Below are 27,064 nucleotides of genomic sequence, written 5' to 3'. Positions count from 1 at the left end.
GTTCAGCAGCCGAGTCTGAAGCACCACGGCCAGGTAGACGTCAGACCAACCTTCGAGCGCATCATGTACCGGTGTATAGACCTACGTCGTTGATGCGTCTCAGAAGATGGACCCTGACAGGCTTAGCAAAGCCGATCTTCGACCTCGGCTACGGTGTGTTACGGAAGCGTGTTTCTTCGCGCCCGCCCGGCGCAATCATTCACCGGGCTCAACACACAATCGGAGGCTCTTGAACCGCTGCTTTGACCATGCGAAGGGTGACGCCCAGCTGACCACATCATACACGTCAAGAAGCTTGTCAAATTTCGCCATGTCGAGCTGGGGGCGCGTGACTCAGCGACACCTCGTGTGGAGCTCGCGTCTTATATGTTTACAGCATCAGATGGATCGTCTGACAGGATCATCTCGATCTGCATTCGCCCGATGAGGTCTTCCTGAGAGCTCCCATGGACGCCAGGTCCCGGCCTATCATATCGGTTGAACCGAGAGGCTCTCAGGCTCGGTGAAAGCATAGAACAGATGGCAGAGTTCTCTCGTGTCATCCCCAGTTTAACATGGATCCATATGGCGTCGAGCCTAACATCGCTCCTACACTGCCATCGTTGAAAGTCACGAGCTCGCCGGCAATGGTCATCAGGTCCACAAGCATCAATTCCTTTCGGGGCACTCAGTCCTCCTATCCTCAAAAGATTCACGAATGTCCATGCGCTCGAATGATATGAAAATTCTCGCATCGGCCTAAACTCTCCGCAGCCTGCAGGTGGTTGGACCACGCTTCCTAGTACAGCATCAGAAGGAGCATGCTTTGATTTCTGCCCGAGCGAGCTACAGCTACGCAACGAGCACTCTACTTGATGGGAAGCTTCTTGATGGCGGCCTGGGATTTGGCGTCGTTCTCGAGGGTGTCGTTCCACTTCTGCACGGCCGGGTAAGGGCTGAGGTCGATGTTGCCGAAGCCGGCGATGCGGGTCCAGGACCAGAAGGCGTAGTCGGCGATTGTAGGTCGGTCGAGGGCGATGAACTGGGATCCACGCTGCTGCTGCTTCTTGAGCTGCTCCTCGAGGATCTGGTACAGACGAGCGGTCTCACCCTCGAATCTGGTGAATGCGCTCTTCTGGGGCTTCTCGCCATAGGTGCCCTCCCAGTAGTGGTGGAGGTAGTTGACGTTGCCCTGTACGGGACCGAGACCCGAGAGCTGGTGGGTGAGCCACTGCATGACGATGGCGCGCTCCTCAGGCGTCTTGCCGAGGAACTTGCCCTCCTTGTCGTGCTTGTCGCAGAGGTAGTAGAGGATCGCGCCGCTCTCCCAGACGCTGAAGCCATCGCTCTCGTTAGAGACGAGGCAGGGGACGCGTCCGTTGGGGTTGATCTTGAGGAACTTGGCTCCCTTAACTCCCTTCTCCGCATCGTCACCAAAGTCGAGCGGGACGACGTCGTACGAGATGCCGAGGTTCTCCATCAGCACGGCCGCCTTGAGCGGGTTGGGGCCGGGGCCACGGTGCGAGTAAAGAGTGTACTGAGATGACATGTTGAGGGATGTGACTATCGCTGGTGTGTGGGAGCATCTGGAGTGAAGATGGTGTAAGTTCGCAGTGGCGGGTCTATATATTCACTCTCAGCTCAGAAGATTCGCGGGGAAGGCATTGTGGAACGGGAGGCACGGACCTCGTCACGAGGCAAGCACAACAGGCCCTCGGAGTTAAGCGCCGAATTGCGAACCACGAAGGCGATCCTCCTGCGCAGTGCAGCATCCCAAATGTCTGTTGTTCGCTCGAGGAGCAGCTGCCGCATACGCAAAGCCAAAGCACCTTCTAGCATGATTGCCGCCTGTGCGGCCGTAGCGGGTGGAGGTGTATGCCGGCGAATGATCCTCCTCGGAAATGCCAGTCGCCGAATTGCTTTGCCGAACCTCTCTGATCCGTGCGCGATTTATGACGCTGGAGTCCGAGTCTTCTCGACCAACTCTGCTCATCAGATCAATCGGCCGTGACAGCAGCGGATCTCACTGACTTTACACGAGCTTTCATGGTCCGCAACCAGAGATTGGATGTCGAGGACCGGCCTACAGGAGATCACGCCAAGGCCAAGTTGGAGAGAATTAGGGTGTCATTCCATCATTCCTTCCTGAAAATGAAGCTATACCTAGAATTCTACAAGCTCCTAAAGAGCCGGGCTGCCGGCAGCTACACCATGGTTCAAGAACCTGGCAGCCTTGACCAGGCCGTAGATGCAGGTGATGTTGCCGGTCCACCAAGCGACGGTGCGTGCGTATGCGAGTGTCTCGTCCTCGTTGAAGATGTAGAGCGCGGCGAAAGCAGCACGTGCACTGAGGTAGACACCAGCGACGCGGTTGATCAAGCGGTTGGGAGCACCGGCGAACTGGAGCGACAAGATGGAGCCGATAAAGATGGGAAGGTTCTCGATGGCGTTGTAGTGGGCAGCCTCCCATCGCTTGAGGCGGCGAAGTTGAGCCTGGGTGATCTTGCCCGAGGCGACGTGCTTCTCGCCGTTGACCCGCAGGTCGTCACGCGGGTAGACGTTCTGGTCGAGGCCGTAGAAGAGCATGGGCAGACGGTGCTGCAGCAAGAGGTGCGAGCCGGCAAAGGCGGCCAGGATCGAGACGGGGCCATAGTTGTAGTGCAGGGCTCGCGAGGCATCCTGCGCAAAGCCAGGGTCCTTGAGCGGGTTGACCCGCGAGATGAAGTTGGCTGCCTTGTCAGTGATGGAGCTCATCGTGAGAGTGATGCGTTCTGCGATGGGTGCTAGTGGGGGTTGGGGATTTGGTGTGGTGGTCAGAGGGAGCGGCGATGTCCACGATTCGTCCACGCTATCAGATTGAGTGAGCCCCTACAACCGTTCAGACAGTGGCTGCTGCTGATCAGTCACGGATCTCGAAACGATATTATCAGCGCAGAGGAAACAAGGTCATCTTGCAGCGGAACATCACGGATGAGGTGCGCGGGCCCTGCCTTGGCGAGCTCCCAGCCCGAAGGTCACCACTACGGGAAAGCCACTTGCGGGCAGAAGCCCAAGAAGTCGGCTTTCACCAGGTTTGAGGCTGCAAGTCGCCGTCATTCCCAAAATCCTTCAGACGCGCCGATCCACAGACTGCCCGATTGGCCCACGTCTAAAGATGCAGGGTCCAAGATGAAAAGCGGCCGCTTCTTCCTGATCCGAAGCTTCCAGCTCTTCTGCAGACTTTCATCTCTGCTCGCATACACCCCGCCGAATCGACCGTCATTATCAAGGGCATCTATCCAACATGAGCGCGGCGTCGACATCGAGAGAGCCCAAGGCATCGGCCGCAGGCATCGTTCAGCGAGCTGATACGCAGCAGAGGGTCATCCCAGAGTCAAGAAGAGCGGACGGATCGTAAGTATTGCCAATGGCTTCGTCCTCAGTCTGCTTACATTCCTATAGCTGACCGGTTCCACCCTTGATGAACAGAATACGGAAAGAGCGGAAGGTGCGGCCTGGCTTCACCCCGGTGGAGGACGTGGTTCGCTATCGCCCCGGGAGAGCAAGGGAAGCCGAAGAAGCTCGTAGACGAGCAGTTCCAGGAAGCGTACCATCGCCCGCAGCTTCGACACCGGGCGCCTCTTCTTCCACAACATCACCTGACTCACAAAGTGCCATTCCTTCCGCCCTAGCCGATACCACTCGGACATCCCGTGCAGCAGCTTCGGCCACGATTTCGCCGGGCAAAGACACAGCTCAACGGCCGCGCGGCAACTTCGCTCCGCTTGAGCCACAAAAGACACCATCGAGGAAGGACGCATCTTCCGACAAGAGTGCGACCGTCACATCCGGGGCTTCCTCATCCGAGGCGAAGCCTTGGCGCAACTCCCGACTGCGTAGACCAGTGCAGCCGACGCAGAGTCAGCATTCGTCGGCTGAGCCGGACGCTCGTGATCAAGACGAAGGAGACGCCAGCGACAAGTCCAATCAGACAAAGGGGGATTTGCCGTCATCGAAGTCAAGTCCATCCGCAGACGACTTGGCGGACGAGCTCGACTCGCTTCGCATTGACAAGGGCAACGCGGCGCAAGGGAAGCCAAATTGAAGGTTGTGCTCGAGCGTAAGGGCCAACACGCGGCATCGACCGACTCTCTGTACAGTAGCCATTCCAGTAACACCCTTTGATGCCATATGTAATGCGCAGCATGCCACTGCGATGTGCGAAGCCTTCGATCGATGTGATGCCAAGGGAAGCTTCTGGCCCTACAAACTGGAGAATCACATCGTCGGAGATATCCGAAATTTAGAGCTGCGCTTTGGTCAATTGTGATGCAGTCACCTTCCCACGCCTTCACGATAAGACGCTGGCTTTCGGCTACTCCTTCTTGACTTCTTCATCGCACAAACCAATACGGACTCAAAGCAGCATCGGCCTCAACTGCGACCATCGCTTGCGCTGTGGCTGCAGATCATGTGGATTTCCAAGAGCTCAAGTTGACCGAGCCAACTACCGCTTCATCTTCATCCTGCCAATCACAAAACGATGGCGATCTCGTCTGTCTCATCCGTCAGCTCCATAGCAGCCTCTTACCATCGTTGCGATGGCTTCTTGCGGCGATATTGCGAGACATGACGGCGGGCCGGCCGCACAGCCCTACGAGGACGGTCACTCGAGTATTCGGAAGCTGCCCTTGGAGCTGCTCTACCACATCATTCGCCTGGCAGCCTCCACGGATCATAAGACGGCACACGTCTGCGCCTATATCTCCAAGCTCGTCTGTAGATGGACAGCGCCCGATCGATGGAGGACTATCATCTGCACCGATGTCCGTCAAATAGAAGCTTTGTGGGAGATAGTCGAGAACCCCCCGCCCTCCCTTTGGCCCTCGTCACAGAGCGACAAGACCTTCACATCGCTTCCATCTCGTCAGCCGGCAAGATTCGTCGAGAACCTCTTCATCGACACGCTTCCGGAGTCGCTCCCGTCAAAACTCACCACCTCCACGGGCTCGCCCACCGATCTTCGCACGATCCTCAACTTGCAGGCCAAGCACCAGCAGATGAAGCCTTGCTGGGCAGAACGATGTCCGCATCTCGACGCAAGCAATGTCTTGGTCCACGGACCCGGTCATCTGCCGCATCGGGTATATAGCATCTTGCGCCACTTTCAACATGTCAACTACCTGGCCCTCGGGCCCGTCGAAGTCAAGCTGCTCAGGGTTCATTCCGTCTCGCCCGCCAAGATGCTCTGCCTGGCAGATGGCGACGACGCTCTCAAGTGCATCCTTTACACTCCGCCGCATCCCATCAGCTATGCCGGAAGGATCCGACATACACATCAAGAGGCTCTCTGGCGTGCCGACGGCTCTGGCAACTGGCGACCGTCTCTCGAGCAGTTCAGAAGGAGACTCAGATCGCTACACTTCATCTGCATCGACCCAAAGAGCGAGCTGTCGGGTATCTCGATGCCCTTCAAAGAGGTCGACGCGATGCGTTCTGGAAGCTTCGGATCGCTGTCATTCCTGCGCCAGATGGCTGACCACGAATTAAGCGGCCTGCCACCGCGCCTTTCGCACGAAGAAAAGCAAAACGCTTTGGCTTCAAAATGGTACATTTGGCCAGCAGAGGATCCCAAAGGGAAGAGACGCCACGTCGAGGGGAGCGACCCTTTGGCGCCAGGAACTGCAACTGCGAGCAGCGCCGACGAGAGCACCACGATGGCTGAGCTCGACCCGTTCGAAAACGAATACAGTCGCATCCGACCTTCCTTCTGGACCGACTTCCAGCAAGGCGTCACCAAGATCCGCTACGACACTCGCAAATTCGCCTTCCGCCCTTGCGAGATCACCGCCAGCCGATTGAAGCCGTTCTTCGAAGAGCTTTCGACGACGGGTGGCAATGCCGCCCATAGCCATTCTGAGAACCCCTCGGCGTCCTTCACGCACAGCGGACCGCGGCACGCAGCTCCCCACAGAGGTGCTGGGCACTTCTCCAAGCCGGATCCAGGCGGACAGCACAGCAGGGAGGCATCGACATCTAAGCAGGCGGCTCTCAACTCGTTCGGATGCAATCAGTTCCAACAACTACATCTTTGCTGGGACCCCGTGCCTGGCGCCGAAGGTGTGGATCAGACCGCGACCGCCAACAATCCAGCCGCTGGCACTGTCCCTTCCGCGATGTCAAAATTGAGCCTGAACGGCGGATCAGATTGGCCCGCGGAAAGACACGACATCTGGACCAACACAACGTCGCAGAACAACGAAGCGCGAGCACCGCCGCCGCACACGTCGAAAGCCGCGGCTGCCCACAAGTCAGCTGCAACTCGATCCGAGAGCGCAACTACCTCGCTCAATCCCTGGATCATCCCCAGCGCCATCGAATCCAAGCAGTCCAAAGCCTTTCGCGCCGACCTCGTCGACTCGATCCGCACCACCTTCGGATGGACGCGGCAAGACCAGCAATTGCTGAGCGACACGCCGTGGCTGTCCAATGGGGCTGATCTGGATCAGAGGCTAGAAGGCCAAGAGAGACGACACCGACTCGAGAACCTTGTTTCCGAGATCGCATATCAGCAGACCCCTCCGTCTAGCGATCAGGACGTCGCCCACGCCAACCGCGGAATCTCGTCGGACGAAAAGCTGTCCGTCCGCCTGGTGCCACCTGCCGAGCGGCTCAGGTTGGGCGGCATGTATGTGCCCTACACCAAGTCGCAGCGTGTCCAGTGGTTCCTCGACAATCTCGATACGGACGATGCCTGATCTCGTTCCGAAACGGTCACGCGGTCCGCCTTGGCACAAGTCTTCTTCAAAATGTCGAAATGCAAAGAAGTTCAAATTGAACCGAGAGAGAAGCTCTAGGAAGGTGTGATGCTCGCCGACGGCGTGAGTGCATGTGTGTGTCGATATGCATCTCGCTCTGGAGTGGGCTGACCTCAGAGCCTCGCCTTCCCCACAGCGAGTCACTTGCCCTCCACAGCAGGCGTGATGCTCAACCCGCTCATGCCCTGCAGCATGCCCATGTTGGGCCTCTCTCCCCTCTCCAACGCGCCCTGGCTCTCCCTTCTCAACTTCTCCCTCTTGCTCGCGCTCATGTACACCCTTGGGTAACTGAGCGGTGTGATGGCTCCACTGTGCCAACCGCTCTTCCTGCCGTCTTCATAATGCTTGACCTCGTGTTCCACTGGTTCGCCGCGTGCGATGCGTTCCCTCTCCTTCTTGATTCGCTCCTGTGCCTCGTCGCATCTGCTGCGCAGGAAGGCGATGACGTCCTTCGGACTTGGGTGGTTGAATATCGCGGTTCCGGCGACGATGATGTTTGCGCCTGCGTCGGCGCATCTGTCGATGGTCTTGGGACCTACACCGCCGTCGACTTCGACGTCGAGGTCCGGAAACCGAGCGCGGAGCTCGGCGACCTTGGGCATGCATTCCTTCATAAACTTTTGACCGCCCGCACCGGGCCAGACGGTCATGACCAGGATCATGTCGACGGCTTTACCCAGTTCGTCCGAGATCTCGCTGGCGGGTGTGCCAGGGTTGATCGCCACCGCAGCGCGCATCTTGGTGGCACGAATCTGTCGTACCACATCCATCGGATCGTCCGTCGCCTCCAGATGGAACGTATACGATTTGCCCCCCGCCTCGCTGATGTCCTTCACCCACCGTCCTGGATCTGCAACCATCATGTGACAGTCCATGAAGATTTCCGGTACCGCTTTGGACACGGAGGCGACGACGGGTGCACCCATGACGATGTTGGGCACGAAATGGCCGTCCATGATGTCCATGTGGAGCCAGTCGGCGCCCGAATCGATCATGCGCTGACACTCGCAGTTGAGGTTGCCTAGGTCCGAGGCGAGCACCGAGGGGGCGATCTTGGTGGCTGGCATGGCGGGCGATTCTAGTCGGGGTCGACGATGCTATGTGGTGGAGATAGAAGAGGGTCGCTTCGATCAGCTGCGTATCAAAGAAAGATGCTGTGCGCGCAGGGTGTCGATCGCAAAGCTATGATCAGCGCAGGAGCCGTAGGAGGCGCTCTTATGTCCGAGCTGAAGATGCGAGCTGTCGGATTGAGCGCTTTCGCCGATGCAGTCGATACCGCTATTCGAGTCGGTAGCCGAGTTCGAGGCGGACTATAAGGTGTGCGTGATCTCGGTCGTTCCGCTTTCTTCGTGTGTGAGAGTGCCTCGGAGATGGAAGCCGCGATAGACCGAGCAGAAGTGATGCGGATGAGCTCTTGCCTAAGAAGAGTCGTTCGACGGGCGGTGGTGCGATCACCTCAAGCCTGCTGGTAGCTAGGTATGTATTCGTCGTTCGTGGTGTACTTGTCCTCGCAGGAAGCCCGATGAGAAGCGGAGGGCCGACGTTGATGGTGAGGAACGAAAAGCAACGAGCGGTAATCTGTTTTGCGAGAGGCGCGAAGCGAAAGATAGAGCTCACGCACAATCAGTCACCACCACCAGTGGGCGCCGCCTGCGCTGCCGCACGGCCCAGTTGAGGGGGAAAGCATTTCTAAATTTGTAGGCAGCCCAGCGTAATCGATGCTGTGCCGTGCTCGCTTGGCAAACTTGCACTTAGGCGGGAGGGGGCAAAATTCCAAATTTCCAGAAAAAAGTGTTGTCATAGGCGTGTCTGTTGAGCTCTTCGGCTTTCTTTTTGGGCAGCGTGGCTGCCAAGCGAAGAGTTGGATCGCCGATTTTGAGATCAAGACGCCGGCCGGACCGCTGTTCCGGTTGTCGAAGCGCTCGCCCCGTCACTACAGGAAGCGTCATCAGTCCTTCAGACAATCATGGCAGCGCGGTCCTAACTTCGTATGCTACGCAAGGCGATGATCGACGCATCGGATGGGATATCAATGGATGGCTTGCCGTGCTTTGTATTGATTCCTCAGAACGACACGCTCCTGCCTTAAGTTTCGCGGTCGAACGCTGCGCCCCTGTAAACGCCACAGGGGCTCAGATTGGTGACGACGAACGCATTGGATATCATGGGAGTAGGTGCGCTTATCAAGCGTCTGGTCCGTCACTTCCTCTGACAGTAGCGACCATTTTTATGCTTTCATGTGCTGGAGGTGGTCATCGTCGAGTAGGACACCATGACAAGATGAAGCGCCCGTGTCAATAGACCGAGACTGCATCAAATGAGGCCCTCTTGCTCAGTATCACTTGCGCCGTCATCACTCTCACAGGCGATCACTGTAAACTCTTCTCAATCGACACGCTGTTTGGATGGTGACGATTCGCGAGGAAATTGGATATCATGAGCGTCAACATATCATCGTGCTTGCCCGTCCGCATCAGAAATGTGAAATCCCCTCAGCCTCCATCTTGCCGATCCGCTTGGACTTCTTACTCTCGAACTGGCGTTTCATCTTGGCCATGCTATCCTCGGCGTTGGTCTTCATCCATGTCAACGTGCGGAAGCCTTTGATCTGGGCGGCGCCGCGCTGGTTTCTGTGCAGAGCCCGGGCTTGGGCACGGCGGCCTTCTGGGCTGTCCGAGTCGGCGTCGGAGGCCAATTCGTCGAGCTGCGATTCGGTGAGCGATTGTGCGTAGAGCGAGTCGTCGTCGTCGCCGACGTCTTCTCCGAATTGGGCGGATTGCGAGGTGGAGAGGCCGAGGTCGGAGGTGTTGGATGCGGTTCTGCGGTGGGTGGAGGCGGCTTTGCTGGGGGATCGTCGTTCGGAGGCTAGCGTGCGAGGTCGCGCTCGTTCGCCTGCGTCAAGCAGCGTCATGTACGACTCGAATGCGAAACGCATTTCGGAATCGCCAGCGGTGCAGGATCGGTGCTCTGGGGCAATGCCTCGGTGGAAGATCATGTCGATCTCGATCCAGCCCACAGCTTTGAGATTGGCAGCTCGGAGCGCCTCGTCGGAGATCGTGGCAGATCCCGTGTGGCAGACATCTTCCAGTACGGGCAGCAGCTTGGACTTGACGGAATCGTCTTGCGTCTGCAGCAGCTTCGGATCGCTCGTGGCGCGCAACACGTCCTGCTCCACCTCGTCCCAGTCCGACGTCTCGAACAAGCGAATCCGACGTTGGATGCGCATCTCGTCGGCAACTCGATTGAGTGGCACGAACGCCCACGCATGGTGATGCGAGCGTCCCGGCAAGCGTGAGTCGGTCCGCAGACTCAGGTACAGCGAGTTGGGATACCTCTGTCGGACAGGCAAGCGGATGGGCTCTTTGAGCGGCCAGTCATAGCTAACGGTAGCTGCGTCGCCCGCACCGGACTCGTAGTCATCAACAGGCAGGGTGTCGTCCGTGCTTGTCTTGCCGCCGACTGTCTCCACCGAAAGGTGGCATGCTTTCTTGTCGAGCAAAGACTGCGGCACACCCGTGACCTTGACCTTGGCAATCTCGACGATACCCACGTTCCAGCCACGCAGCGGACGTGGCACCGAAAGCTCGACGCTACGGAACAGCAACGTGATGCGAATCTTGCCGTAGCCGAGACCACCAGTGAGCGTGTACCAGCCAGTCGAGCGGCTGCTCTTCGTCAGGACATCTGCCAATTGCAGACCGACGCAACCCAGGATCGCATCGCCTTCGCGCATACGAGCATCGCGCACTGCAAAGTCCAACCTTGCGGTCGTCCAGTCGCCGATGAAGCGCTCGCTGCCTGCATTGATGTAAGGCCGCGGGTTCAATGTCTTGGTTCGAGTGCGGAAGATGGCCTCGTCGTTCAGGAACACCTGCACGTACGACGACGGCAGCTTGCCGCCAGCGCCACCTTCGGCCTGCTTCTCGTCGGTTGGCGCAAGCCCATGCCTTGGCTTTGCAGACAGCCTCTTGGAGGTACCCAGCGATCGTTGTGTAGAAGGCACCTCGAGACCCGTGATTGAATGAATGTGGAACGCGAGAATACCTGACGGCAGCTCAGCCAAAGGTGGATGAGCCGTGGCCTGTTTTGCACCTTCAATCATGGTGGCCAGCTTCTGAACACGAGCTTTGCGCTGCTTCCTCTGGCGGAGGACATCGTCGTCCATTGGCAGGCCGAGGCCATGAACGAATTTGTCGAAGCCGGTCATATAGGCACTGAGATCCGAGTCGGCAGCAGACTCGGTCGGTTCGTCCTCCAGCTTGCCAGACGCGGGCAACAAGCCAGCGCTGTCGTCTTTGTCGTCTGCTTTGCGCTTGCCGTCGATCGGAGAGACTAGGTCGATGTCGTCGCTCTCGTTCTTGACTGTGGTTGATGTGCCTTGAAGTAGTTTGCGTCGGGAAGGAGCATGACCGGTGCCGGGAGCATGGGCGAGACCAAAGAAGCCAACGCTGTACTTGAGCGTTCCTTGCACTGCATTGCCCTTTCTCATCGGCAGCAGCTTGTCTGTCCGCGTTTCGAGCAGATTGGTGCTGCGGGCTTCGCCGCCTGGACGGAATTTGTGGATGAGGCGATGCAGTGAGATCTCGACCTTGCCAAGCGGGTCGTCCGCCGAGAAGCGGTCGGCGTCGAACACCGTGAACCGCAGACGATCGTGGTCGCGCACCTCATCCGGTGAGACAAGCAGAAACCCGGTCTCTTGCCAAACGGCGTCGCGCTTCTTTCGAACGATGCGAGACGTGAAGAGCGGCTTGCCTGCTCGGGCGAACGAAGCCTGCACGAAGGGATCGCTCTGACCATTGGAGTCCGCTGCAGCGAGGTCGTCTGCCTGGTGAAGCACGAAGCAAATGACACCGAGCGCATAGACGTCCTGCGGGCCATCGCCTGCTCCTAGGAGGCCAGCGACGTCGATGGTGTAGGACAGCGGCGCGATGAAGCCTTTGATGACGTCCTCGACTGCGTGAAGCACGTATGTAGACATGAAGGGCAGATTCATGGCGTCGATGACCATCTTCTTGCCCAGAGGCTTGGCGGACATCTCGAGTGTGGGTGCTCCGACGAACGTCAGAGCTGCGGACTTAACAAATGGAGCTACCGGCGTCATCTGCAGACGGACACGCGCTTTGCCTTCGATGCCAACCATCTCGATCCACACAGGGATGGACACAGCGGCAAGCTTCTGAAGACCCACGCTGAGGTTGAGAAGCAAATGGATTCTTTCTGTCGGCAGATCCTGGAGCTCAGCGTCGTCTTCGTCGCCATCGTTGGCGTCAGCTGCAACGGGACCTGATGTGTTGAGCGGTCCAGAGTTTGTGTTGGTGGTGGATCGGAACATGCCTTTCTTGGGAGCCGCTCCTCGGTAGGCGAAGGTGACTTCGAGGTTGACAAAGTCGCCCACGTCCACATTTTCTTGGTCATCGTCGCTTTCCGTCTGATGCATCGGCGGGGCATCGGCCGCTGACTTGCCAGCATCTTTGTGCGCTTGAGCTACGGCACCTTTGAGAAAGGCGCGGTCGTCCGAGGGCAGGACGCGGAAGCTTTTGACGCGCAAGGGAATGGAGCCCTGGTCCATATCATCGACGCGGACGCTGTGGACAATACCAGGCACCTGTGTCATTAGACTGTCCTCGAGGAGGTCGATGAAGGGAGCAAAGTAGTCGGCATTGATGAGAGGCCATGCGGTGGCAAGCGCCTTGTTGAGCCATTCGACCGACTCTTCGCCTGCACCAGGCATGGCAAGGCGTCTCGCTGACGCTTCCATCTCGAGCGCCCACTTGGCATCGTCTCCTCTCTCGTTGAGCTTCTTGTAGAGAATGTGACCGCTGCAGCCAGATATCAGAGCAGCCGCCACGATGCTGTATCTTGCCAGCACGAGTGCTGCTACGAGCGTTCCGGCAAAGAAGAGCATGGTCAAGGGAATTGTCTCTTTGAAAGCGGCTTGCGCGTCGTAGCCCCTAGGATCGATGTCGGGACGAGCTTCTTCGGATTCATGTGCGCCGAGTGTCATACCGAGCGTAGTCTGGGCAAGCGCGGAGACGTCGCCTTGAGCGGGCTGTTCTTTCCTGGAGGAAGAAGCGTTACTGATCATGGAGGCGCGCTTGTTGGGGGTTGGTGAGTCAGGCATGGCAGCTTTGAAGCTTGCCCGCGATGGGCTGGCTTGAAGATGAGAAGGACTCCCAGGTCCGAGACCAGCGTTGGGTGAGCGTGGAGGAAGAGGCGGTACCGGTGGAATGGAGCGATCTGATGCGGATGAGAAGCGCTTGGAGCGCGCTTCTCCGTGATCGGCCGGAACGTCGAGGGCGCTGGCATCATCGTCCTCGCCCAGGGACCTTCTCTGTTCACTCTTGAGACTGGGTTTGCGTAGCCGCGATCGGATGGAGCTGAAGCTGGTTCGGCGTTCTGACAGACTTTTGCGTGGGGACGAACCTGTATCCGACATGATGACCTATTCGAGTGCCGTTCTCGCAGTGAAGACCTCGGGAAGCGTGCGCAGATGAGGAGGGTACCGCTCGTCGACACGGCACGGCGCGTTGATGGTGGAGGGAACGAAGCGATCGTGGTGATGCCGGGAAAGTCTTCGGTTGTGGTCTCTCGATAAGGCAGGTGGGAGCGCTGTGGAGACGCGCTGAAGGCAACCCACTGATGCGATGCCGCATCGACGTGCAGTTTAAGCTGTGCAGCGTTGCCAAGCTGAGCGTCGGCGTCGTCGGTTGCTTTCGTGCTGTCAACCACGTTTGAAGTTCGGCTTGCTTGCTTCTGCGCAAGCGTGTTCGGGAAGAGCTTCTCGGCACAGCTGACTGAGTCGACCGTCAGCTTTAAACTTGGTGTGGCCGTGCAAGCGGCAAGAGCACAGCGTTGTCCGAAATGTCGGTTGGTTGCTCGGCTGTGCGCTTGCTTCTCAGACAGAACAGGGTTCAAAGCTCTCTTGCTCTTTTTCCCAGGATGCCCACGCCAAATTACGTCAAGGGGCTTGGCCCAAGGACAAGCGTCGAATAGCCGCACAGGCCAGCCTACAGCCAAGGCCAAGAGCAGGTCAAAGTCATGGCGGCCTTGGCGTCAGCATCGACCATGGCCTGTGGGTCGTCCTCATTGACTCGTCATATACATCACAAGAGACAACGCTAGAGTAAGGTGTGATGCTTGGATTCTGGTCTTCAAGCTGGTACAGGTATGACTGAATCGAGACAATGATGGTGAAGCTACGACTCGACTGCCTTCTCAAAGACGTCGCCGCCATTCTCGAGCAGCAACAAGGATGCTTCGCGGACGCGCAGCAGGTAGTCCTGCAGCAAGTTCTGCCCGTTGCCTCGGATGAACTCGAGATAGATCTTGTGTCGCTCGTCGGCCACGATCTCGGAGAGACGCAGTGCCATGTTGAGATTGGTCGGGATCACGCTGGCCGACTCCACCAGCATGTCGTGCAGGCGGAACACGATCTCGGGGATGTAGGTCTGTCGGATGTCGAACAACTCCCGCGCCCTTCGCTCCGTCTCGAGGCCACCGCTTGTATGGTCAAGTGGAATCTTGAGCCAATCTCGCTTGAGTAGCACCAGATCCAGTTCGCGCGCTTGCTCCACCACCTGGCTCAGCGCCTTGGTCCAATTCATGCGCTCCAGCTTGGACAGACCGCCGGTACGAGCGCCCGCAGCCGCCACATCCGCAGGTCGTGTGGTCCAGAAGGCCTTGTAGGCCACGTGCGCTTCCAGAGCCGTGAAGAAGGTGTCCCAGCCCGAGCGCTCGATGTTCTGGTCCATCGAGACGTCGACAATGTCGAGCACCGCCAAGATGTCGCTCGGCATGCGGTCACGAAGCACCTTGGCCGCGTGCAGTCGTCCCGTCGACAGGAAGAGTCGTGTGAGGTTGTTCGATTGGATGATAGCATCGGCGTACGTTGATGGATCAAAGGTGAGCCAATCGATGGCGCGCACCAGAGCTTCTTCATTGGCATCGAGACGAATGTCGAATCGGGCTGCGTCGAGCTTGCCTGGCCCGCTTCTCGCTCCGCCAAAGCCGGCCGTCTCGTCAAAGTCGGACATGATGGTCGGGAAGAGTTCGTCAAACACAATGTCGACCGTGCACCTGGCCACCGCTGCGAAGTCGAGGTTGTGCTCCTCTGCTTGTCGAAGTGCATGCGCCTTTGCTTCGCAGCTCGAATTGACATCCATGGATCGCAAGAAATTGGCATAGCTTCTCGTTGCCGATTGGGGCTCGAGCGAGCTGGCGTACATGGCCACCAGATCCGACTCGCCGGCTGCCTCGAGCACCTGCACATAACACGACAGGATCGCGTTGCATGCAAAGTCTGGCAGCGAGATCGACAGCAAGCGCAGGTAAAGGATCAAATGAGCAAAGAAACGCAGCAGCCGTGCGAATGTTGCAGGCTCAAGACTGGCTTGCATGTCGCCAAGGTTGTCCGCAAATCGGTTGAAGAGTTCTGGCAGATTGTTGGAAATGATGCTCCTCTGCACGAGGCGGTAAGGGTTGTTGGCCTCGAGATGGATGCTGTTGGACTGCGTTTGGCTGAGCTTTTCGAAGACGCCGTTGAGGGATCCTAGCTCGATCTCGTTCTTCGAGACCTTTCCGACTTGTGGCCCTTCTCCGCCTCCCGAGGATGCGGCCGCAGCGGCAGCGGATGAGGTGGAAGAGACGCCTTGTGAGAGTTTGACAGCGCCGTGCTCACCCTCGCCGAAGAGTTCGACGTCCGCCTCTTGACTCCACCAGTTGTGCCTCTCGTCCAGCTTCAGGTCGACTGCAGCTTCCAGCTTGGCATTGACGTGTGCCCAGAGGAGCTCCTCCCAGCTCTGACTGACGTGGGCCACCGAGGAAAGGTCACCTGCCAGCGATCCGTACAATGCCCTTTCGAATTCGTCCAAGTTGGTGTTGGCCGCCAATTTCTTGCACGCTGACTTCCACAGTGATCGGTTGCGATTGCCCACGACTCGGTCGACGTCTTGCACTTCGAAGCCGACGGCGGGATCGTGATACAACATGGCACCGCGAAGTGTTGCTGCTCGCCAGCTCTGGTCGGTCTGGTGACAAAGATCAAATGCGGCGTCCAAGCGGCCTGCTCGCGCGTACTCGAACAAAGTTCGCAGCAGCGCCTTTTCGTATGTAGCGTCTTCGAGCTCGAGGCCGCCCTCACCTCGCGAGACCGCATCCGGGTCCAAGTTCTTGACTGCTTTGCCGCGGTTCTTGGGTGCAAAGCTCGAGCTGGCAGCCGAGCCGAACGTCAGCTTGCGTCCGTCATTCGCCGTGGAGCCTCCTCCGACGCTGGCACGCTTCTCGGCGCGGACGCGGTTCTTGGTGAATGCAAGGTAGCCTTTGCGTACTTCAACAATGTGCCTGGGAGCGAGCGTGTCCTGTAGCCATTCGCGGATGATTCGGAGCTCGTTGAGATGCTCTTCCTTTTCGAAGATGCTCTGTATCGCTGCAAGCGGCGTTTCGTAGGCCTGCATCGCCTTATCTTGCTGTTCCTCTGATGCGAGTTGAGACTGTCGTTCGAGTCGGTGTAGCCTCTCGGAAGTGAGCCCGTGGATGAGCCTCCAGGTGTTCTGTTCTAGTTGCCATGCTGCTCGGTCGTCGTCCTCAAGGTTCTGGTCCGCATGGCGTGCGACATACCCTGCATTGTCCAGCGCTTCTTCGCCTAGACCCGAGCAGACATCTGCGAACAGCAAAGCGGTGCCACCATCCGGATCGATCCTTGCGGCCGGATCGAGATCTTTGCACGCCTGCAGGACGCGAGCGAACGCAGTGAAGCTGGATTCGCTGTTGCGTGTCGAGCCCGCCGCCCCGGACGCGGAAGTCGAGGCAGCACCCTGAGCGGACTGCGTCGCGACGGCCATACTTTCGAATGTACAGCGACGTCGATGATAGCACCACGTACGACGAAGGCTGTGAGAAGGTCGGTGATGATGGTGAAGAGCTCTGTCAAGAAGGTCGTCAAAAAGTGTTGTTTCATGGCGCGTGCTTCGACCTTGCCGCCTTCCGAGCTTTGTGCGGCAGCGGAGACGCGATTCTCGCACGAATTCATTTCCTGCGCAGCAGGACTGCAACTTAGCCTCTGCACAGTTGATAATTCCACCCGCATCGACGGCGTGCCTGGGTGAATCTTTGCCTCTCGCCACCATCATCTGCCCTATCCTTGCAGACGACATCCGCTGCTGTCACGAATCAATTGCATCGCATCATCCAAGCTGACCGATTCTTCGCTGGCTCGTCGCAACGCGATACTTGCCGACGCAGAACTACGAGCATTGGAAGACGGCTCTTGTACCGGCTCCCAGCAGAAAGGTGTCGCCGAAGGAAGGCATTTGAAATCGTTCAGCAATCGTAAAGCCTAACTCTTCGTAGCATCACATCATAAGCAGCCATGACGGCCGACACTGCCAGATCCTCACAGAATGCATTTGCGCAGCCTTTCGCTTTGAGCGCTAGGTATGCTGCCGACCGCGGTGACGCACCCAAAGGCGAGGATGACTTCGTGCCGGATCTCAACGTGCGTCTGATCTGCCGAGACTGCAAGGTCGACCCACCCAATCTGGCGGAGGAGTTCGAATCGGGTGATCTGGTCTGCGCCGACTGCGGACTGGTGGTGGGTGAAAACATCATCGATACCCGCTCGGAATGGCGTACGTTTGCGAACGAGGACGGCGACGATCCATCGCGTGTGGGCGCAGCTAGCAACCCGCTGCTGGACGGTATCAACGAGCAGCTCGAGTCGCGCATCGGATACAGGGATGGTGGCACTGGTGCATCGAGGGATCTGCAGCGGACCATGAACCGCGCCACGGGAACGAGGGATCGCAACATGCTCGACGCATTCGAGGACATCCAGCGCAAGTGCGACTCGATTCATCTGCCAAGAACGGTGTCAGATGTGGCCAAGCAGGCGTATCGACGGGTGGAAGAGGAGAAGATCCTGCGTGGTAAGAAGCCGGATGCGATCATCGCCGCTGCCATCTACGTGGCTTGCAAGATGAGCCATGTGCCTCGAACCTTCCCAGAAATCTGCTCGCTGACCAGCGTGTCGAAGAAGCACATTGGGCAATGCTTCAAGGAGATGCAGCAGGCGTTCGGTCTCAACGCAACGGGCACGGGCTCCGTGGATGGATCGAGGATCAGTGCCGACAACAGCGGTACCTCTACGCCTGTTGGCATCGGACCAACAGGGGCAGCGGATCTTGTGGGTCGATACTGCAACCACTTGGGCCTCGAGATGCGCATCACACGATCCACCGAGGACATCACCGCGCGTGTGCGGGAGCTTGGCATCCTTGCCGGCCGTAGTCCGATCACGATCGCCGCAGCATGCATCTACTTCTCCACGCTGCTGTGGGGAGTGGACAAGGGGGCTAAGCGCATCAGCCAAGCGGCTGGTGTGAGCGACGTGACAATCAAAAACTCGTTCAAGGAGCTTCTCAAGCACAAGGAGAAGATCGCCACGCCCGAGATTCTGGCCAAAAGCCCGCAGATGGATATCTCACGGCTGGATGTGTGAGCCAAATCATGGCAGCTGTACAGAGCCGCGTCTTCTTGGACAGTAATCTCATGTTTAGCCCCCTGCTGTGCTGACCGCTAGCCCTGTGGAGCAATGTTAGCGTGCTTGAACACGTTCGCTGAGACGTTGCAAGTGAGAACGGTCGGGGTCTGAGCAGCAGCCTGACAACACACATGATGACATGGTGGGAGCAACAAGTCGAGGCTAGCATGAAGTTGCGAAGAAAGCATCAACAGGAAGCCTTTCGGAAACAGCTAAAGTCCGTGGAGGCGGAATCTTTGACGGGCCGCGGTGCATTTTGGCTGGGTTTGGCGTTGACCGAGTGGCAGCATGCGATGTGCAGATCGAGGCAGCTCCGACGCGTCATCAAGCTTGCACTGGGCCAGTCAACTTGGCAGGACAAGAGGAAAGCACGAGCCGAGCTTGCTTTTTTGGCTCGTCAGGGTCACTGACCACGCCTCAGATTCGCTTCGCTTCGCTTCGAGTGTGACACACACACAAACACTTTTTGGCCTTGCACGCACGCACGTTGAAAGCAAAGCACATCCTCCGCGCTCGTCTCGGCTTGTCCATCTACCTCCATCATCCGTCTTGACCACCGCTCAAGGCGTTCGCATCCACTTGCATCCCTCGAAGCTTCTCTCTCAACATGTCTGGTTGGGGTTCCTGGCTGTAAGTAGCTCCTCGTTCTCGAGCATACGGTGGAAGCGTACTCACGTCTGCACTTTCCTTTCCGGATCGCACACAGTAAAGGCGACGCTCCCGCCGGCGCAGCTGGCAGCGCACCCGCTGCCTCGGGCAGCAACTTCCACGCCATCACCGACACCACTCCTCAGAACGCGCTCTTCGGCCCTCTCGAGCCCACCGACCTCGAATGGACCTGCGCAGGCGGCTTCACCACCGAGACCCAGACCTGGTACTCGGTGCTCGACGATGGCTCCTTCGCCACCTCGCAGATCATCCATTCCGCCGTGGGTCTCTGGTACCCCCAAGTGCAGATGACGTTCAAGTACTTCAACCCCAAGACGGGCAAGAAGATCTGGAAGTCGGTCAACGTGACCAAATTTGCGCCCCAGACCGACAAGCGCAGCAGTAAGGCGGCCGAGTTCAGCGTCGTCTTCAGCAGCACCGATGCGGGCGACAAATACAGCATCACGGCCAACCTGGATGCGGATCTGCAGCTCTCATGGTCCTTCACCCGCCCCAAGGCGATCCAGGGGTGGAAGCTCGGTGCGGGTCCCAAGGGTGGATTCAGCTACTTCGGCTCCAACCTCGGCAGTCCGGAGGGATATGTAATCCATCGTTTCTGGCCCGTGGCCGAGAGCGAGGGACATGTGATCGCCCAGGGCGCCGCTATCGACGCCAAGGGCAAGGGCATGTTCGTCCACGCCATCCAGGGTATGAGGCCCAACCTGGTCGCCGCCAAGTGGAACTTTGCCAACTTCCAGGCGGACGACGAGAAGCTCGGTCGAGTGAGCGGCGTCATGATGGAGTTCACCACCACTCCCGACTACGGATCCGCGCAAGATGGTCAGCCGACGGGCAAGCGCGAGTCGCTGACGGTCAACATTGGCTCGATCGTCGCCGAGGGCAAGCTGATCGCCGTCACTGCGGCAACTAGGACGGCGAGCGCGGCCGACGCAGACAAGAGCCAGAAGAGCAACTCGCGCGTCACGCACCTCGACAAGACGCTCGACCAGGACACGGGCTACAACGCTCCGCAGGCCATCGAGTACACCTGGCAAGGCCCCCTCCTCGATGCGTCGACCGGAAAGGGCGATGTCGACCAGAAGGTGGAGGCGTCCCTCAAGGTCGACTTGGGCAAACCGTTCCCGAGCAGCGAGACCCACGGTTTGGTGGACAAGGTCGATGTGCTCGCCGAGATCCCCTACATGGTCAGGAAGCTGGTCAACTATGTGGCGGGCACCAAGCCGTACATCTATCAAACGCTCAATGAGGCCACGCTGAAGCTCCGCTTGCCCGGCAAGGAGGAAAGCCAGGTCAAAGGCTCGCTCTTTGAGGAACACACCTTCATCAGCGGTTAGAGCGCGAGGGCGCACATTGTACATAGGAGGACCTCAAATTCAGCTTGATCAAGGGAATCTGACGCAGACCGCGTGATGTGATGAAGAACCTGTGAGTGAGAATCTAAATCCTCTCTTTGACCCACTTTTCCAATCCACCAGCGGTATAGATCTCCTGAACGCTCCTTCCGATCCCTGCGGGTTTCGCCGTGTACCTCTTCTCCACCGTCTCCCCCTTCGGTCCTTTGAACTTCAACTCGATGCTCCCCGTACTCGAATCGATCCTCACCTCACTTTCCTCCAACAGGATCGCCTTGTGGTTCCTCACGCCGTCCTGTCCCAAATACAGCGTGGTGAGATCTTGAACGAGTTCACTGCACTCGAGACAGATGAGACCGTTGTTGATGGCGTTACGCTTGAAAATGTCGCCAAAGCTGCCGGCGAGGACGAGAGGGATGCCGGCGTACTTGAGGGCTGTCGCTGCCTGTTCGCGCGAGGAGCCCGTGCCAAAGTTGTACCCGCCGATCAACACCGGTCCTGCCTTACCGCCTGACGAGGAAGACGAGGGGGTGAGGGACGAGACGGTAGTGGCGAAAGAGGCGTCGTAGTTCTCCATCACGACTTGGGCCTGCTTTTCGGGCGTGATGTCGTCCTGGTAGGTGTATTTGCCAGGGTAGATGCCGTCCGTGTTAAGGTTGTCTTGCGGGGCAAAGATGAGTGGGCCCGAAAAGGACGCCGGGAAGGAAGGGAGGATGTCCACCCCACCCTCGTTCGTCGCACTCGTCGACGTCGACGACGCAGCAGCGGTGGAGATGGAGTACTTCAATCCGCGACTCGGCGGCAGCAAGGCCGGATCCAAATCGCTAGGCCCACAGATCTTGCCCTCAATCGCACTCGCCGCCACCACCGCGGGCGATGCCAGATACGCCTGCGCATTGGGACTTCCCATCCTCCCCTTGTAGTTCCGGTTCGTCGCACTAATCCCCACCTCTCCATCCTCCAACAACCCCACACCCAGTCCGATACACGGTCCGCACCCTGCGGGGAGTGGTCGAGCACCAGCAGCCATCAACGCACCCCAATCTCCCGCCTCCTCCGCCTCGCGCTGAACAACACTGCTCGCCGCTGCCACGTAGAACTCGACCCCCGGGGCTACCTTCTTTCCTCGGATAACGTCGGCGGCGGCTTTCAGGTCCGACGCGCGCGAATTGACGCACGACACCAGGTAGGCTTTGTGGATCCCAATGTTTTGTGCAGTGAGCTCGTCGAGCGGCGTGGAAACTTTGACCGAGTTGGGGCCGGACACGTGCGGAACGAGGGTGGCCAGATCCAGAGTAAGGTGCTTCGAATAGAACGCATCGCTATCAGGACGCAGGAGCGTGCGGGAGAGCTCGTCGAGACGGTGCATGTTGAGACGCGGGTGGGAGGAGGAAGGGGACGGGGAGGTTCCGATTTGAAACTCCAACTTGTCGCGCTTGCGGATTTGACGTTCGTACCAGGAGAGAGTGATGTCGTCGGTAGGGAAGAGACCGGCGAGAGCGCCCCATTCGGTGGTCATGTTGGCGATGGCCAGTCGTTCCTCTACGGAGAGCGAGGTGAGACCGGAGCCGTGGAATTCGATGGCGGCATTGAGAACTTGATCCTTGTTAAAGTAGCCGCAGAGGGCGACGATGACGTCCTTGCCAGTGACGCCTTTGGGCAATTCGCCCTTGAGCTCGACCTTGACGACTTCGGGGATCTGCCACCAGGTCTGACCGGTCGCCCAGATGGCCGCTGCGTCCGTTCGAACGATCGGCGTGCCCAAACACCCCACGCCACCGTACATGTTGGAATGACTGTCGCTCGCCACCGCCAACGTCTGCGGGAATGCATACCCTTCCTCGACCAACACCTGATGCCCAATGCCCCGTCCCGCCGGATAGAAATCGATTCCGTGCTGTCGCGCGAAGCTCTCGATCCGGCTGTATTTGTCCAGATTCTTGGCCGACTTGTTCTGCACATCGTGGTCGAGCGCAAACACCACTTGGTCCGGGTTGAAGATCGACGTGGCGCCGATCGAGCCGAACTTGGAGATGACGGGACCGGTATTGTCGTGCGTCATGACGGTGCCGGGACGGATGGAGACGTAGTCGCCGGACTTGACGTGCGAGCCGGGCGAGAGGTCGACGGCGTACTTCTGCACAATCTTTTCGACCAGGTTGTAGGTGCCACTTGCCGGGTTGACGGCTGCATGCGTCGCGAGGGTGCGTCGGAGGGAGGGCGCGGAGAGCCTGGCGGCCGCGCTGAAGCGCAGCATGGTGGATGCCCTCATTGTGCACGAGACAGCGAAGTGTGTTTCGTGCTTTTGATGAGGAGGAATGGTCGTGGTAGAGAGGGGAGAGGTGTGCGTTGTTGTTGCTTCGGCATTTCACCGAGCTTGCTCCCAAATCTTCCAAAAAGTCACGCGGAGACGATTAGATGCTTTTTGCTCCGCGCTAGCCCGCCCCCTGCCGTCCTGTGACTCGTCCAATGGGCAGTCGCGCATTTCAGGCGTCTTTTTGGTCCTGTCTGGCTTTCAACAGCAAGGGCCTGCCAGACTCTGCGCTAGGCAACAGCCAAGCTATGAGCGACTCAGTCGATATCTCAGTGCGCTGTCATACCTTCATCAGCATTACAGCCATCGCCAAATACGTGTCTGACATCGTCACAAATATATGTTGATTGCGTCCAATCCATGCGGCAGTGGGGGACACGATGCGGTTCCGATACAGGCAGAAGATGAGAGCAAGGTGAGGAGGGTCGAGAGAGAAGATACGGTGACAGCGAGTGGAGTGAGATGAGATGCTACGGGAGATGCTTTGACTAGAAACACAGTATGACGGATCCGGAGACGAGCTGACAAGGGAGACTTTTTGAGGGCCGCGCAGCTCAGAACTGCTGGACGTTGACGTTCCAGACGACGTTGCCGAGCGGCTGCCTGGCGCCGAGCACAGGCTGCTGCACTGACACGTGAGAGTTCTTGCTGGTTGGCGAGGCTGTGCTGGCGGTATCGGCGCTGCCGATCGACATGCGATTCTCCTTGGCCTGCACCGAGGCACGCGAGGAGGGCATAGGGACGGGCAGACCAGCAGCGTTGGCAGCTGCCACTAAGGGGTCGTGCAACGAGTAGAGCGAAAGAGGCGTGACGGGCATGTCGTCCTCGTCGTCCTCATCTTCGTCCTCGTCCATCGATCGCGACGGTGTCGATTGCAATGACGAGGCGGGCGTGGTGGGCATCGACTCGTCGTCGTCTGCCTCCTGCGCACCGGCATCGGCGTCACGGGTGACAAGCTGCGCGGGCAGCAAGCCCGAGGGCGGTGCCGACTTGGCCGCATCCACACGGGCGCGGTACCAGTCGCACACCACCGTCGAGGCACTCGAGAAGTAGGCGTACGAGTACTTCTTGATCAGGATCAACGAAAGGTCCTGCAGGTTCTCCGAGACGTAGGCGTCGAGCATGTGCGCTGCCTTGGCCGCTTCGTCGGTGGGCAGAAGCTTGGCCGACTGCGGCAGTCCGCAGATGAATCGTGCAAGAATCAGAGCTCCCTTGGTCAGAGCAGACGACTTGACCGAGATAAAGTCGCGGTGGAAAAGGCTGACCTCGAGGAAGAAGCGCGCCAGGTTGACAGTCTTGAGGTCCTCGCCGCCACGGACACTCTCGATTCGGAGCCACGATTCGGCGGTGGGGTGGCCGAGGGTCCAGCCGATGGTCGAAAGCACGTGGCCTTCCATCTGAGCAAAGGCCGACTCGTCGTAGGCGTTGCAGCACATCTGGCTGAGCTCCTTGACGGTGGGGACACGGTCCTTGGCATCCTCGAACTTGGCAGCGATCAAGAGCGCAGCGCAGCCCACAAGCTGGTAGTGGCGCTTGTAGACGATGCGCTTCGAGACGTAGCGATCCACGATGTTCATCGTCAGGAACAGCGTCTCGGGTCGCAGGCGGAAGGTCTGATGGATCTCGATGAGGAAGTCGACGAGGTACGGGCGCATGAACCACTTGAGCTCGGGCTGAACGTCCATCAGCTCGACGGCGGCGATGGTCTGCAGCTCCATGTGGTGCATGTGCTCGATCACCTCTTCTTGGTACTCTTCCTCAAAGAGCATCGCGCGAACGTCGGCGGGAATCTTGCTAGTAGAGGTCGAAGCGGAAAGAGAGGTGGCAGCGGTGGTGTTGGCCTCCTTGGACTCGGACGAAGAGACCGAGTAGGTCGAAGATACGGTCGAGCCCACGCTCGAGGTCGAGGCACGCTTGGCAGCCATCTGCACAGCAGCTTCCTCCTTGGCAGGGTTCAGTGGCGAGATGCTTCGGCCGCGGGATGAGCGAGGACGAGAGCTCGATGCACTGGCACTCGACGAGCCAGAGCTGACTCGGATGTGGCGGTTGTAGGACGAGCGACGAGATAGGGAAGGTTGGCTGGAGCTAGCGGAGGAAGTCATGATGTATGCTGTCTTGAAGGATGCGAGATAGATGCTGTTGGGTTGTTGCAAGAGCAGTGAGAGCGAGTGAGGGATGAAGATGGGACGATCGAAAGCGAAAGGATGGAGTTTCGGAGGAGTCGAGGTCAGCAATCAGCTTCGGTTTGGTGAAAGCCTATGTGCGAGGAAGAGGGATGTGATGGCTTTGGGGCGGCACTTGTAAAGCTCGCTCGTCCCAGACCTTTTAAGCAGTTTGGTCAGGTCGACCTCAGCTGGTCCCGAGCGAGTGTTGAATGCCTTTGTATGTACGAAGCATTGTCGGGCCTATGCACAACTCAGGGGCCAACAAATGCAGCAGGAGGAAGGACGACTGCAGGGAAAGGATGGAGTAACGTACCTTAAGCGAATGATCACCTATGGCTGGGCGATGTAGATCGTAGTGGCGGATCAAAGGCGGGCACTTGGAAGACAAGGAGTGCGGAATGCAGCGGCTGCGGGTAGTGGCGCAGGCGGATAACGATCTTGCTCGGAGTCGGAACAATTAAAGCTCGACTAGGCGGGGGGGACTGGCGATGGAAGTCCTATAACAAACAAATGACGGAGTGTTGGCGGCGGAGGACTGCGGCAGAGTGAAATGGCACTGTGAGCGGAGAAGCAACGTATGCATTGTTCGTGAGAGCGTCAGATGGCGGATATGGCGGTAGTCGAGTGCGTTGCATTCCGCGCGCCATTGACAGCGAGTGCGAAGCGGGAATATGCATGAATGTTGTCGCAGCCACGATGCGGATGACGGATAGCGGCATGATACAAGGACATGCATCGAACAAATGCCGATGTCAGCATCGTCGAGGCGATCCAGAAGTCGATGTCGAGGCATTAGCACGCGTCAAGCAGCGCATGCCAGGCAAGGAGGTCGTTTAGGATCGACAGGGTCCAGTTTTGGTGGAGTCGGCAACCGCGGAATTTTGATGGTTGGAATTCGCCGGTGCAAGGGATGCAGGGAAGTCGATGGTGTAGTCGGATGGCGCAGCATTGATGACGATGGTCGAGAATGGAGTCGTCGAAGTCGGTGGAGGAAAGGCGAGGTGAAGAAGAAGGAGAAGGACTGGGTCAGAGATCTGTGTCATATCAGTATGCTTCTCGCAGCGCCAACGTCATTCGAGACCTTCGCCGTCTTGCCACATAAGGGCATCAGCACCTGAGTCTTTCGACGTTTCCCAAAAGACCGGCGACCAGCTTTGTCATTGCTAGCAGCGTGATAGATGATCATGCTGAGATGCCCGGCAGTACTCTGTACTGCTTGGCGTACGCTGACCGTCTGATAGTGGGTGCGATCGTCGTCGGCTGTCTGATCAGGTTGAAGACCCGCCATGCCTTCCTTGCGAGTTGCCCATGCTGTGAGCGATGCAAGCAGCATGATGCATTGCTGTCCTGACCCTCCTTTCACAGCTTAGGATGCGCTGACACCTGCGTCGTTGATGCCTCCTCCTTGTCCTTAAGCCATACTGATAGCAGAAGTCACTTACGGGAAGTAGCAAATCAACGAGATGGTCGGGAGCGATGTCAAAAAAGAACGTGGGTTGTGCAAAAGAGCGTGTGTGGTCGAGATCAAAGACGATGTCGAGAGTCGATAGTAGCTGGGAAAGGAATGTGGTGGATCAAAGGCTGATCTTGATAGAGATAGGAGGGGAGAGAATGGGGGAGTGGTAGAGAGTGGAGAGGAGAAGACGATGTGGTGAAGGAGAAAGATAGGAACGAGATGATGACGAAGACGGAGGAAGTATGGATCAGTATATACTTCGTCCAAGCTTGTGCGGTGTAGACCGGGGGTCGGTCTCGACAGGATAGTTGAGATGATCTGCGAGCAGCAGTTGCGGCTCTGGCTACGCCAGCTGTCCAAGAGCAGGCAGGCCCGACGGCTTCGACAGCAAAGCCATGATCGGTCAAGTGTCTGTGCATGCCGCGTGGATCTGCACAACCGAGGTCCGCTCGGAAGCAATGTCGATCATGAAGAGGGCACTGTATGCATTGCGACGACCGGACAAGGCGAGCGTGAGCGACAGTAGGCTTCAGTTCTGTGATCCTGAAATGAAGGCTGCGGGGTTCGACAGAGAGACGGCCGAGGCAGCTGTCAGCTGAAGGGAGAAGACCATACTGGTACGCCGGGGTGGACAGCGAGGCGCAAGCGCTCGGGCAGAGATGCTGACGATGCAGCAAGCAGACCGAAGCAAATGCAGTCTAGATGCATGGGTCGCGGATCACTAGGCGAGCTATGACGGCACTTGGCCTCGAATCAGCTTTGTTGACCCACGAGAGCGGACGCCGAAATCTGCTCG

General features: G+C 58.3%; 11 protein-coding genes across 11 annotated transcripts; 4 read left to right on the top strand and 7 right to left on the bottom strand.

Annotated features, from left to right (window-relative positions):
* Nucleotides 1-847: 847 nt before the first annotated feature.
* On the bottom strand, nt 848-1,528 carry PSEUBRA_001743 (Glutathione S-transferase, N-terminal; the record flags this gene model as incomplete). The annotated part of the gene is made up of 1 exon (XM_016434937.1): nt 848-1,528. The coding sequence occupies one exon, from the start codon at nt 1,526-1,528 to the stop codon at nt 848-850; it is 681 nt and encodes a 226-aa protein (XP_016293656.1).
* A 632-nt stretch (nt 1,529-2,160) lies between these two features.
* Nucleotides 2,161-2,733, bottom strand: PSEUBRA_001742 (Membrane-associated, eicosanoid/glutathione metabolism (MAPEG) protein; the record flags this gene model as incomplete). Its single annotated transcript, XM_016434935.1, has 1 exon — nt 2,161-2,733. One exon carries the CDS (start codon nt 2,731-2,733, stop codon nt 2,161-2,163), a length of 573 nt encoding a protein of 190 aa, XP_016293655.1.
* Nucleotides 2,734-3,262: 529 nt separating this feature from the next.
* PSEUBRA_001741 (Exon junction complex, Pym) lies at nt 3,263-4,063 on the top strand (the record flags this gene model as incomplete). Its single annotated transcript, XM_059464670.1, has 2 exons — nt 3,263-3,372; nt 3,448-4,063. 2 exons carry the CDS (start codon nt 3,263-3,265, stop codon nt 4,061-4,063), a joined length of 726 nt encoding a protein of 241 aa, XP_059321195.1.
* A 496-nt stretch (nt 4,064-4,559) lies between these two features.
* PSEUBRA_001740 (uncharacterized protein) lies at nt 4,560-6,716 on the top strand (the record flags this gene model as incomplete). The annotated part of the gene is made up of 1 exon (XM_016434965.2): nt 4,560-6,716. The coding sequence occupies one exon, from the start codon at nt 4,560-4,562 to the stop codon at nt 6,714-6,716; it is 2,157 nt and encodes a 718-aa protein (XP_016293654.2).
* Nucleotides 6,717-6,916: 200 nt separating this feature from the next.
* PSEUBRA_001739 (Ribulose-phosphate 3-epimerase-like protein) lies at nt 6,917-7,843 on the bottom strand (the record flags this gene model as incomplete). Its single annotated transcript, XM_016434942.1, has 1 exon — nt 6,917-7,843. One exon carries the CDS (start codon nt 7,841-7,843, stop codon nt 6,917-6,919), a length of 927 nt encoding a protein of 308 aa, XP_016293653.1.
* Nucleotides 7,844-9,249: 1,406 nt separating this feature from the next.
* Nucleotides 9,250-13,212, bottom strand: PSEUBRA_001738 (C2 domain protein; the record flags this gene model as incomplete). The annotated part of the gene is made up of 1 exon (XM_016434943.2): nt 9,250-13,212. The coding sequence occupies one exon, from the start codon at nt 13,210-13,212 to the stop codon at nt 9,250-9,252; it is 3,963 nt and encodes a 1,320-aa protein (XP_016293652.2).
* Nucleotides 13,213-13,972: 760 nt separating this feature from the next.
* PSEUBRA_001737 (Nuclear pore protein) lies at nt 13,973-16,615 on the bottom strand (the record flags this gene model as incomplete). Its single annotated transcript, XM_016434932.1, has 1 exon — nt 13,973-16,615. The coding sequence occupies one exon, from the start codon at nt 16,613-16,615 to the stop codon at nt 13,973-13,975; it is 2,643 nt and encodes an 880-aa protein (XP_016293651.1).
* A 527-nt stretch (nt 16,616-17,142) lies between these two features.
* On the top strand, nt 17,143-18,270 carry PSEUBRA_001736 (Zinc finger, TFIIB-type; the record flags this gene model as incomplete). The annotated part of the gene is made up of 1 exon (XM_016434954.1): nt 17,143-18,270. One exon carries the CDS (start codon nt 17,143-17,145, stop codon nt 18,268-18,270), a length of 1,128 nt encoding a protein of 375 aa, XP_016293650.1.
* A 649-nt stretch (nt 18,271-18,919) lies between these two features.
* PSEUBRA_001735 (Oxidative stress survival, Svf1-like protein) lies at nt 18,920-20,315 on the top strand (the record flags this gene model as incomplete). Its single annotated transcript, XM_016434956.1, has 2 exons — nt 18,920-18,942; nt 19,019-20,315. The coding sequence occupies 2 exons, from the start codon at nt 18,920-18,922 to the stop codon at nt 20,313-20,315; spliced, it is 1,320 nt and encodes a 439-aa protein (XP_016293649.1).
* Nucleotides 20,316-20,418: 103 nt separating this feature from the next.
* PSEUBRA_001734 (Aconitase/3-isopropylmalate dehydratase large subunit, alpha/beta/alpha) lies at nt 20,419-22,605 on the bottom strand (the record flags this gene model as incomplete). Its single annotated transcript, XM_016434940.1, has 1 exon — nt 20,419-22,605. The coding sequence occupies one exon, from the start codon at nt 22,603-22,605 to the stop codon at nt 20,419-20,421; it is 2,187 nt and encodes a 728-aa protein (XP_016293648.1).
* A 596-nt stretch (nt 22,606-23,201) lies between these two features.
* On the bottom strand, nt 23,202-24,749 carry PSEUBRA_001733 (Cyclin, N-terminal; the record flags this gene model as incomplete). Its single annotated transcript, XM_016434933.1, has 1 exon — nt 23,202-24,749. The coding sequence occupies one exon, from the start codon at nt 24,747-24,749 to the stop codon at nt 23,202-23,204; it is 1,548 nt and encodes a 515-aa protein (XP_016293647.1).
* Between the last annotated feature and the right edge of the window lie 2,315 nt (nt 24,750-27,064).

Source organism: Kalmanozyma brasiliensis (assembly GCF_000497045.1).
Source record: "Kalmanozyma brasiliensis GHG001 unplaced genomic scaffold PSEUBRA_SCAF15, whole genome shotgun sequence".
NCBI lineage: Eukaryota > Fungi > Basidiomycota > Ustilaginomycetes > Ustilaginales > Kalmanozyma > Kalmanozyma brasiliensis.
The sequence above is the reverse complement of the archived record's forward strand: the minus strand, read 5'-3'. Positions and strand labels throughout refer to the sequence as shown.